This window comes from Morone saxatilis, unplaced genomic scaffold, assembly GCF_004916995.1.
Source record: "Morone saxatilis isolate NCDOM2014 unplaced genomic scaffold, NCSU_SB_2.0 Contig17, whole genome shotgun sequence".
In the NCBI taxonomy this organism is placed as follows: domain Eukaryota; kingdom Metazoa; phylum Chordata; class Actinopteri; family Moronidae; genus Morone; species Morone saxatilis.
In genome coordinates this window covers 25625200-25638104 of record NW_023339729.1, presented here as the reverse complement: position 1 = coordinate 25638104, position 12905 = coordinate 25625200, and the positions used below count along the sequence as shown (strand labels likewise).

Below are 12905 nucleotides of genomic sequence, written 5' to 3'. Positions count from 1 at the left end.
TCTGTCAGTAACTGTCTCACTCTCAGCTGTGAATCTGCGCATGTAAACAAAATGTCGGAATAGTGAAGAAGAAGCAGAAACGGCGGGAAACCAGACGGCGGTTAACGGTAAACAGCAGTGAGCGCGTGCCGGTGAGCGCGTGTGAAAACGAGCTTAAAACAACGTTTCTAATAATCAGTAATCAATAAAAGTGTATCGATACCTCCCCGCTCTTCTGATACACGTGTTTTCCCAGCATGCAACTCTCCCGTGACCTTTCTCTCTTCCCGCCCCTTTTGTGGTAAGGCGAGCCGAGTGGGACAAACGGAGAAAAACGCGAACTACGGTTACAGGAAGCATTTAGGATGACTGCCAAAATAAAACCAGTTATTAATCAATAAACGATCATTACACGTATTTAATTTATTTAAATTTATTCTTTTTTTGTTTTTAATCATTTAATTTATAAATTGATTAACTAACAGTCGTAATAAGTCTCAAGTCTAATACATTAATTAATTAATATAAAACCGTATTTTGTTAGATATGCACTGATTCTATCTAATCTAATATTTTAATGAGTCTAATATCTTAATGTCGTTCAACTCTGGTTTGTGTTTCTAACTTGTTTTTATTATTGTTGGTATTTTATGATTAAACAATTAATATATTAGTTTAATGGCAGAAAAGAAATCATCGTTATTAATTAGTAAAATCATTTGTTAAGCAAATTTCGGACCGTTTTGTGACTGTTTTATGTTTTTGACTTGTTATTAGATCAGTTTGATGTTACATAAAAAAACACATATAAAAACGCAGTATTTATTATTTATTTATTAGTATTTATTCATTACACTGCTGTTATATTGAACGTATATATACTATATATAATAAAATAATATAATATAATATAATATAATATATTAATAAATATTATAAAACAGAATATAATAATAATAATATTCAGTTGTTAGTCCAGTTCCAGACTCTGATCCGGTTCCACAGTTTCCAGTGATCCAGTAGGATCCAGCTCCGTGTTTTCCCGCCTCCTCCTCGCGGAGGTCAGACAGTGGAGGACAGGAACGGGACCCGGAAGCTGCTCCGGTTCTGGTTCTGGTTCTGTTTCTGTCTGTAATCCGGTCCGAGCGGCACCATGAGCAGCGGACTGTGTCTCAGAGTCCTGCGGGGATCCGGCTCCGCTCCGGCAGCCTCCTGGAGCCGGATCCTGTCCAGGTCCGGACCCCGCAGAGGGCTGTCCGGGTCCGGGTCCGGGTCCGGGTTCGGGTCCGGGTCCGGAACCATGAACGTGTTCAACAGGGAGATGAAGAAGAGGCAGAAGAACTGGGCCTCCTCTCTTCAGGACGGACACCAGTACGACTACCTGAGGGACGAGGTGGGAGCCCGACCCTGCACACTATAACCCACTGCTGATCCCTGATCAATATTTATATTAAATGATCAATACTGCTGTGATATTAATAATAATATATCAAACAGAGCTAATGCTTCTACTGTTGTTAAGCTTCTGTACAGAACATAAATATAAACAGGAAACATTAATATGTGTTTTATAAATATATATAAATATATATAATATATATAAATATCTGAAAATAACATTAAAAATGATTAATAATTATTGATTAAATCTGAACTGATTGTTTCCTCTGGCTGATATTTTATAAACATTTTACAGTTTTATTTTTAAAACAATGAGAGAGTAAACACACAGAGAAGAATCAGGACATCCAGCTGCTAGTTTGGCTTCTGCAGGATTGATTGATTGATTGATTGATTGATTGATTGATTGATTGCTTGCAGGTTGGCAGTCGAGTGGCAGATCGGGTCTATGACATTGCGAGGTGAGTTTCTTATTGAACACATTTACTGTCTCTGTCTGCTTCCTCTCTAACGTCGTCCCTCCTCCCGCCTCCTCAGGACGTTCCCTCTGGCTCTGGACCTCGGTGGGGGCAAAGGTCACATACGGATACACTGAATCCAGTTACGCCGTATCATCTGTTACACACTGATCAATCACACTGATCAATCACACTAACTAACCGTCTGTTTCAGGAGGTGGTCGAGCGTTTGTTTCTCACCGACGGCTCCGAGGAAACTCTGGTGAGTTCTTCATCTGTCCGTTAATAATGTCTAATAAAGTTTATTCTTTATTAAGACTCTGAACAAGCCTCCTGCACTGTAATTATTGTTTCCATATCTGATAAAGTGAACTGAAGGTGTCTGCTCTGAAACAGGATTAACTGGATTTATTCTTTTTAAAGGATTTTTTAAATGTAAAAGTTTCCGTATGTGAGATTCTGAAGCACTTTATGTGTTATTTTATATATTAATCACGTTCTAAGGGTTGTAATATTACGACGGAGTATTAGGGCCAGACGAAGAGAAAAACGTTTATTGTTTTCAAAATTACTAGAATAAAGTCGTAATATAATGAGAACTCTTATAAGAAAGAGCAGTCTGCGTTAAAATGAGGAATGTTGAGCGTCATGTGAAGTTATACTTTAGTATCAGTGTCACGAATAAGGAAATTCTTAATCTTTTGTCACATCAGCATCAAATTATTATCAGTATCAGGACTTTGGAACGATTGTGCAAACGACAACGAAACGAACGAAATTGCTTCCTTTGTGGACGAGGAACTGTCTGGTTTTTCGCAATATTACGACTTTATTCTCGTAATTTCCAAAATTGTATTTATTTATTTGTCCTCTTAGTATGGCCCTAATACTCCGTCGTAGTAATATCACTTAAAATATGTACAGTTACGTACTGAACCTTTAACGTGAAGACGAATGAATCGTGGCGTACGGTCAGGGTGAAGGATGCTGAACTCACTGATACACTGTTGACCTCTGACCTCCAGAAGCAGAGGAGGAAGAGCGAGATCCCGACTCGGTGCGTCCTCGCTGACGAAGAGTTTCTGCCGTTCAAAGAGAACACCTTCGACCTGGTGGTGAGCAGCCTGAGGTGAGTCATCAGAGTATGTGGAATATATAAACATTAAAGAGGATCTGAGGAGGAATTTAAAGGCGGTTTCAATAAGATAAGTTTAAATGTGACGTATTTCCACTTCTTTATCTTCTCTAAATCATTGGATCTGTGTGTTCTGTCAGCCTGCACTGGATTAACGACCTCCCTGGAGCTCTCAAACAGGTGAGCAAACCTTTCTGTTCAATGAACTGTGAATGAGTTTATATCTGTGATTGTGATGATCTTCCACTGGAGGTCAGACTTTCCTCTGTTATTAAAATGAAGTGACAGGTTTTATTAACAGCAGAGAACAACAAACAGTGAACACAATAACTGCAGGTAGATTTTGAGTTTTGAGCAGATTATTTCCATCAGAGATGAGTTTTCCTGATATCTTTAGGAACTTTATTGTGTATTTGTATTATTTTTAACACTCGAACAGACTCAGCAGGCTTCTGTTGTGGCAGATTCAGTGTTTCCTTCTCTTTGTTCTCTCAGCTCTTTGGTTGTTTTCTAACTCAGGACGAGGCTGTTGATCAGAGACTGAAGGCTCAGAGGGTTCAGGTCTTCAGAGTTTATCTTAAATAAAAATCTAAACTTTGAAATGAACACAGAAGGGAACAAAATGTTGAGATATCGACCTACTGGATATATATTTCTTCTGGATAAGTTTTCTTACACCCCTTAAAATCAAGAAGTTGGGAACTAGTGGTTTAAATGTGACTGGACCTTTAACACGAGCTATAACGCTGTAACTGGTTTCCTATGTTCTCTGACGGTCTCCTCCTCTGCTCAGATCCACCAGGTGCTGAAGCCGGACGGCGTGTTCATCGGGGCGATGGTGGGCGGGGAGACCCTGTACGAGCTGCGGTGTTCCCTCCAGCTCGCAGAGACCGAGAGGGAGGGAGGATTCTCCCCCCACGTCTCCCCCTACACCGCCGTCACCGACCTGGGCAACCTGCTGGGCCGGGCCGGCTTCACCATGCTCACCGTGGTGAGAAACACCAACCAAACATACAGGGAACTGTTATTTTGTGTTGATTGTGGCGACCCCTGTGGACGGTAGTGGTAGTGAGCCTTATTGTTTGACCCGGTGGCTGTTTGTTCATGTGGGTCATAAAGAGACTTTAATATTAGACTGAGACTGTTTATAACCAGTTACAACCTCAATGCTCAAATTAATCTGTCTGTCTGTCTGTCTGTCTCTCTCTCTCTGTCTGTCTGTCTGTCTGTCTGTCTGTCTGTCTGTCTGTCTGTTTCAGGACATTGATGAGGTTCAGGTTCACTATCCAGGAATCACTGAGGTTATGACTGATTTACAAGGTAGAAACAGTTTTAATTGCACTTTATTGTAATGTTTCACATTAAAATCTTACATTAATCTATATAATCTATAATTTATAATCTATACAATCTATAATCTGTGTTTGTGTGCAGGTATGGGTGAGAGTAACTGTGCCTGGAACAGAAGGTCACTTCTGCACAGAGACACCATATTAGCAGCAGCTGCTATTTATAAAGGTAAAGACACACCTGGTCCACACCTGGTCCACACCTGGTCCACACCTGGTCCACACCTGGTCCACACCTGGTCCAGAACTCCCTTTATTCCTTATTTTGGTGCAGCAGTCAGATTATATTTGATCATTATTTATCCACACTGACACATCATTTCTGTTTAAACTCTTTAACTTTAACTTCCTCTTTCTTACAAACAAGCTGCAGTCTTTCATCACAACACAACCACCCACACACACAACACATTCACACACACATCCAACACACACAACACAACAGACAACACACACACAACATCACACACAACATCACACAGACACACACCAACACAACACTCACACAACACACAACAGAGACACACACAACAGACACCACAGCACCCACTCACACACTCACACACAACAAACAACCAAAGGGTTTGGGGATCAGGAGTGGGTGGAACTATGTGGGTGTTTAGACCCCATTTACTTGTGTAGAAACTGTGTATGTGATTTTTGATTATTTGATGATGCTGGTGAGGTATGGTCTCTCCAATGGTTGTCCTATGTAGCTTGCAAAAGAGAGCAGAAGGAAAGCTGTATTAGGTTTATTTTATGTTTTAAACAACTCATTCGCAAGAAAAACTTAATGGGTTTTTTATGATACATTAGTGTTTTCAGTGTTCAGCTTTTAAACCTTAAATAACGTAACTTTAAAAACCAACAACATATATTTTAGTTATACAGTGTGGAGGGTCTTAAGATGAAACATGGACCAGTTCTTTTACTGCAGTGTATCATGTCTGTTTCAGAGATGTACGGGAGCGGAGTACGGTCCATCCCCGCACCTTTCGAGATCCTCTCATGATTGGGGCTGGAAGCCTCATGGAGTCACAGGTGAGACGGCGTTCAGTTGGGGCGTTTCTTTTATTATCTCCTGTTAATCAGGAGCGTTTTAAGGGTAAATAAAGTTCATTGTGTGAATGATGCAGCAGTTTATACCACGGTGTGGGTGTCTCTGCCTGTTGCTCTTCATCACGTTCAGGAGACATTTTATACAAAATTGGTTGAATCCTTTTAAACATTGTTGTGGTTTTTTTTTTCAGCGCCAAACCAGCGAAGCGAGGGCTCGGCCACGGCGTCGTTCGGGGATTTATCAAAGATCGCCAGCCGGCAACACAAACAAGTCATAGCAGGCAATTCAGAGCCCCGACGAGAACACCTGTACATAATATATATTTTATTTAACTAAAGTAGAAGTGTTGGTACTTTATTTTTCTGGATTAAAGTTGAGCAATTTAAAAAAAACAGCTTCATGAGAACATTGTTTCTGTGTGTGTGTGTGTGTGTGTGTGTGTGTGTGTGTGTGTATGTTAGTCTGTCTGTGTGTGTGTGTGTGTATGTTAGTCTGTGTGTGTGTGTGTGTGTGTGTGTGTGTGAGAGGGCGGGGTGATTGAATATTGAATGCTGACTCATGTTCCCACAGATGAACTCAGTTTGTTGCTCTGCAGCATCAGATATAGAAAGAAGACTCATCCTAAATTAATTTATATATATATTAATATATATAAATAATTATTTTAAGCTTCCTTCCACAGTTAACAGCATTGTTAGTGTTTGTTTCCAGTGAACATGCAGTTAGTGGTTGTGGCAGAGGTTATCTACAGTAACAGCACTAAGTGTTTCCAACCACAGTGTTAATGCTCATAACTTCCTCCGTCAGTGACACTGAAGGTTCCCAGGCTGCAGACATGTTGTTTTATCTCTTCGTTCTCCTCGCTGGACGTTTCTGTCTCAGCTCCGCCGGTGAGAACGTCTTTATTTTTGATTCTTATTATATATTTATATATATATTACTTTAGTTACACTTCCTGTAAGTCCTGATGCGTTGAATGTTTGTGATGAACTGAAGGATTAATAGTTAATCTCTTATCGTGTGAAGGCAGTTTAACACAGTCTGAAGCAAAGAAACCGACCTTCAATCTGTTACTGATCGCTGCCTTTTTACTTTACAGGCAGTCCCATCCTAGTTACTGTGCTGCTGAACTCTGTGGCTACACTGCCCTGTCCTCATAAGACGGGAGATGTAACATGGACCAACCTCTTAGGAGATGGTAAACCGGTGATTTTTGTCAGAAATGGCAAAGTGGAAACATCTGACAAACGCTTTGTTTCTCTGCCAGATAACTCTCTGCAAATCAAACATGTTACACTAGATGATGAAAGAATGTATATGTGTAATAGAAGTCCAGTATATCTGAGAGTGAAACCAGATCCCAATGTGACAGTGGTGAATGCTGGAAACGTACCAGTCCCACCCACAATCACTGGCCCGGGTTCTGGCCTTGGACCGGGACAGAAGGGGGTAACAGCAGCCGGTGATTCAGAGCCAGAGAACCAACAACCTTCAGACTCCTGGAAGGTAGCTGTTGTTTTCGGGGTGTGTGCTGCGTTGGTGTTTGTGGCCGTTTTAATGATTCTGCTCAAAAGATAAAGGAGAGGCTGAACTGTGACTGAGGAGCAGCTGAAGTTCATATTACACCAATAATAATAATAATAATAATAATAATAATAATAATAATAATAATAATAATCTGTACTAAAGCTAAAGAGTGAAGGAGGCAGCAGAGAGGAGTGTGTGTACTATCTCTCCCAGAATCCACCACAGACAGGAAGTGCTGGTGAATCATCTGTCACACTATCAGAGAGTCTGAGGCTCCACTGAAGGATTGTGGATCAGATATTACTGTAAATACTGTAAATACTGTAAATACTTGCTTTCATAAGCTGAATCTGTTGTTGTGTTGTTGTTTTTCATGTTTCTATGTCATTAACTATATTAAAAAATATATTTCTGATATATTTCTGGTATTTTCTGGTCTGAATGATGTTGGGCGGCCATCCTTCAGTAGTTACGGCAGTATCCTTTTAAAAGTTAATGATGAGTCACCCTCCTGCACAAATCATACAGGAAGAGTAAGTTAACACATTATTCAAAAATAGAAATTCATGGCAGAAATACAAAATTAAAGTCCCTCCAGGAAGTTTGTATGTTAAGTTTTAATGAATTATTTTATTTTGTCCTGTAATTTCATCACAATGTTCTACAAAGAACGAAATCAGACATTTTATACTTTAGCTAGATTAATTAAGATTCATTTAATGATTTGAATAAATTTGTACATGAGCTAAATCTAAATTTATCCTACAGGGATCAATAAAGGAACATTTTATTTTAACTCAATAAACAGTTTCTTTAAGGGAGTCTGGTGATAGAAGTATATTATTATATTATATTATATATTAAATTATAGTATATTACTGTTTATTATTTGTCCACAAACACCTGCAGATAATTCAAGTTATGTATAATTAAGGGGGCGTGGTCTCTTTGAGTGACAGGTGAGTGCCGTCACAGGTTGTTTCCAGTAACCAGACTTCATTCAACCTCTTTCACCATTTATGTTATAATTAACTTTCACTGGAAGAAAACTGAATAAATTAAATTTAAGTAGTAAGAAAAAGCATTTACATTATTCAAATAAATTCTGTTAAATAAGTTTGGAGAAATGCTGCATATGAGATTAATTTACTTTCGAGTTTTAGGTTGAATTAACTTAATTTAACCTTCCTTAACAATAAATGAGTTGCTTGTACTTAAATCAAATATATTTTCCCTCCTTTTACAGCACGTATTTCCATATTTGGTGATTTTGGATGTTTGTGATAAACTGAAGGATGATGCGTTCCTTCCCTCCTCTTTTTAAAGGGTCAGTCCCAAATACAACGCTGTGGGTTTCCCTCTGGGCTCAGTTCTGGACCGTCAGGATCAGAGTCAGGTGATGTCGAATAAAGAGGGAACATAAGGAGGCCGTGGGATGGATCCCTCAAACAAACACATGACTTTAGACCAGCAGACCTCTGTTTTAAGTAAAGTATGTGAGTTAATTTACATCCTTTTCCTAATCCAGCAGTTTCTGTGCCCGAACCAAACTGCAACCGTTTCACAGCATTAACTAAATAAGCTTTATTTTGAAAGTAACTGGACGTGATAATCCAGGCTTTTATTTGCTTCAATCACTGAACTCAACCTGTCTTTATTAGGAACAGTCAGATTATATTTCTGACACTTCTGTTTTCTCTGTGGGACTTTTTTTTGTTCTTATTAAAGCTGATCTGGTGGTTTTTATTCATCGTTATCCACACTGACACATCCGGACTGAAATAGACTCCCTTCTGTTTGGACTCTGCTGCTTTAACTTCCTCTTTCTTAGAAACAAGCTGCCGTCTTTCACATTCAGACACACACACACTCACACACTCAGACACACACACACACTCTCAGCAGCAGAGTGAGGGAGGAGACATTAAAGTAGGACACTGCAGCAGACACTGAATGTAACACTGATTCCAGTTTCTGACAGAAATCTGAGCTCCAGAAACGGATTTAAAGTTTTAATCCATCAGTTTTCTTCCAGAGAAAAATAAAACTAAATATAAATATATATTATTAAATATATATTATTAAATATGTATTCTTAAATATAATACCACATCACAGCAGCTAAATTGCCTCAAACAGCGGACCCTTCCTTTGGTGACCTGTGTTTATTATTATTGTTCTGTACCTTTAATGGAGCTAGGCTAACCTTTTCTTTCTTCAGCAGCAGAAACACACATAAGAAAATAAAACTTTTTATTTTTTTATAAAATGATTTAGTGTTGTGGATGATTCGGTTGCCATGGTGTCGCCTGAATACAGGAACAGGAAGTGGTTTCACGGACTGTAGCGATCAGAGGAAACAAGAGAAGAAGAAGAATGGAGTGACAGAGTGATAGAGGAAGTGACCTCTGACCTCGGTCTCCCAGCTGGGATTCAAACCTTCAACACCTGCTTTGTTCTGCACACAGCCTGAGGACACACACACACACACACACACACACACACACACACACACACAGTCTCTGTCTGACATGTGACCTTTATTTAACCTCTCACCCTGAGACAATCTGTCGCTGTCGTCTGTTTTATGTCTGGTGTGTGTGTGGTGTGTGTGTGTGGTGTGTTACTGTGTGGTGTGTCGTGTGTGTGGTGTGTGGGTGTGTGTGTGTGGTGTACTGTGTGTGTGGTGTGGCTGCCTGGACAGGGCACAGCTCTCGTCGGGTGCCAGGGAACAGAGGACACTAACATTAACTGACAGGATCAATGTGGACAACAACAAGAGAAGAGTGGAGTGAACACATTGATCAATATTATTAATTGGATTTATTTCCAGATAAAAAGTAAACAAGAAACAATAATCGTAACATTCAGGTCTGTCCTAGTTGTAATTGTTAGAATCCAATCAGAACTTGCCTTTAGAAACTGCTGATTAACCTCTAAATAGATCTCGGTAGAAACAGACTGATTTCTGATGATCTGATGAAGACCACGTTAACGACCAGCTCTGCTCTTTGGTCCTTCCTCCCCAGCGTGCCCAGATCAATAAAGTGTGATCTGATCAGAGGAATGATCAATGTGTGCAGCTGTGAGCAGCCAGGTGTGATCAGAGCTGACACCAATCGATAGATCAAAGCTGATTGATTCATCCATTCAACGTCATGTTAAGGTTTTATTGATTATCTTGACAGTAAGTGGTTTCTAGATTCCTCCAGGACCCACTGACTGACAACTGGTGTGTGTGTGTGTTGTGTTGTGTGTGTGAGTGTCAAATACAAACACAGGAAGTCGCCGGCAATTTTATCAATTGATGTCTGTCACACACAGAACCTCCACACACACACACACCACACAGCACACACCACAGAACTCTCGTCTCTCATATTCTGCTGTTTGTTTTACAAACACTTTATACATTTTCACAAAACTAATCACAGTTTTTCATTTCCACTGTTTGTTTTTCTGCTCAGCGCTGGTCAGAAACCTGATATTACTTGCACATCACACAACACACACACACACAACACACACACACACCACACACACAGGACAAAACGCAGACCGACAACAGCAGCACACGTCTGCACACAGGAGGCCTGCAGCCAGCTCCTACAGGGTCCCAACATGTCAGACCAAACTGATCTCCGAGTGATGTGTGTGTGTGTGTGTTGTGTGTGTGGGGGGGGGGGGGGGGGTGTAACACATACACACCAGGACCACAACACCACAGACACAACACACACACACACAGACACACAACCTGCTTAAGTACTATTATTACTCTGTTAACTGCAGCTCCACTAACGTCACTGAGCTATTAACAGACTGATAACGCCTCTCTTTCTCAGTTCAATAACACTATGTGGCCAAAAGTATGTGGACAGCTGAACATGATATGTGACAGTGTAACCATGTATGTGACAGTGTAACATGTGACGATGGCAAGACATTAATGTGAAGCCGTGTTTCTGTGTATGAAGTTATTTTCTTAATTATCGAAATCCAAGTCCAGACTTCACCTGGAAATTGCTGAATTTAAGTCTCATCATCGTTATTTTCTGTAAAGGAGCTTATTTTCTTAATTAATCATTCATTCAAACTTCATTCACACTTTAATTAGAAGACTTAAATTAAAACAATTTCCAGGGGAAGTTCTGGCTTGAATTTGTGATGAATGAATGTAATAGAGAAGAAACACCTGGCAGCGTTAAATCAGCAGATTTCCAATAGAGGTTCTGCATTTGGTCCACATTGGAGAACATAAAGCTCCAAACATGGATATTCAAAGTCAGAACTCACCTGGAATCTGCGATTTAACACTCAATAAGTCTTTCTGGTATATATATGTACACATATATATATGTATATATATATATATTATATATGTATATATAATATATATATATACACAGTTGGTTTTGTAAATAAAGAGGCAGAAATCCTGATTTTTACCTACCTTTTATATCCTGTTAATAATGGTGCTCACCCGGAAAGGGGCCTAAAATATCAATGTACAAACTGGTGTCGCAACATACTTTTTTACTTTAACGGTGTAATGGTGAGATTCTTTAACTTTATGTGTTTTAGTTTGGTTTTAGACCTTAAATTCATGTTTCTCTAATGGAAGTTCTGGTTCTGTGAGACACATTAGTGTTTGTTAACAGACTCATTCAGCTCTCATTCAATCTGTCTGCCTCTCATTTCATTCCACACACACACACCCACACACACACACAAACCACACACACACACACACAACAACACACACACACACACACATTACCACAGCCTGAACCCACACCAGCCTGCATTTCACTACCACACACACATACACACACACCAACAACACACACACACCACACACACACACACACACACACAGTTAGCATTTTACGCTCAGTTTCGTCCAGCTGCTGCTGCTCTTCTCAGGCTGTGCTCTCACTAATGTGGACAAATTTGAAAATTATGTTTTCCTAAAGTTGCTCTTTGATGCTGAAGCAGGTCGACAATAGAGCGCTTCAAGTGTGTGTGTGTGTGTGTGTGAGCGGTGAATTCTCTGCTGGACAACGATGTGTGGTTCAAATGGGATTAAAACTGTTGATTCGTGTAAATTTTATTACTGAGTTAAATCTCATATGTCTTTGGGGGCCTTGTAAGAAGGCTCTCTCTCTTTAATTTAGCATAAAATCAGAACCTCGGTTGGATCTGTTTAACTCTCATAAGTCTTTCCTTGTGTAAAGAGCTTATTTTTGTTTCCTGATAAAAGAATCTAATTCAGAACTTCCTTTGGAAATTTGCTAATTTACTTACTGCTGTATCTCAGAGTGTATTTTTCTTTTATTTATTGAGGTTTTCTTCTGAATGGAGTTTTATTTTCTTTATCTAACACCAAAGTGTGAACTTCTATTGAATTGTTGCTGCTTTAACGCTCATTCTGAAGGTTTGTCACCTTTAAAAAAATCTATTTAAAAACATAAACAAAATCAACCTCCATGGAGTTCCTTATTCCTTTTTCACTTTAGTTAACTTTTTTTAATTGGAGATGTAAGATACAAATATAATTCATACAAAAATAACAAATCTCTCTTTAATTCCATATTTAAAGGAATAAAAGAAAAAAGACATCTCCAGTAAGTCTTTGTTCTGGATTGAGAATCTAATTCAGTCCAGTCAACTGCTAATTTAGTACTTTTAATGTTCAACTGTAACGTCTTTTTTCTGAATGGATTTTTCTAAATATCCAAGTCTGAAGTTAATTCCATATTGTCTGTCACCTTTAAAAAACTTGCCATTGAAAACTGCTAATTTAAGTCTTAAGTTTATTTGTCTTTTATGAACGAAAATGAGGTCAGAACTTCCATAAACAATCTGCAGATTTTAACGCTCTTTAAGTGTTTTCATGGAGCTCATTTCCTTCATTGGATAGTTGCTGATTTAACTCTCATTGTATTCTGAATAAAACCCTCATGCAGAACCTCCATTGGAATCGTCGATTAAAA

At 39.2% G+C, this 12905-nt stretch overlaps 1 protein-coding gene across 1 annotated transcript; it reads left to right on the top strand.

Annotated features, from left to right (window-relative positions):
- Positions 1–1011: 1011 nt before the first annotated feature.
- ndufaf5 (NADH:ubiquinone oxidoreductase complex assembly factor 5) lies at positions 1012–5347 on the top strand. Its single transcript, XM_035659695.1, has 10 exons — positions 1012–1372; positions 1801–1841; positions 1918–1971; positions 2043–2100; positions 2864–2967; positions 3114–3153; positions 3767–3964; positions 4233–4293; positions 4408–4491; positions 5279–5347. Exons 1-10 carry the CDS (start codon positions 1133–1135, stop codon positions 5332–5334), a joined length of 936 nt encoding a protein of 311 aa, XP_035515588.1. The 5' UTR covers positions 1012–1132; the 3' UTR covers positions 5335–5347.
- The last annotated feature ends 7558 nt before the right edge of the window (positions 5348–12905 follow it).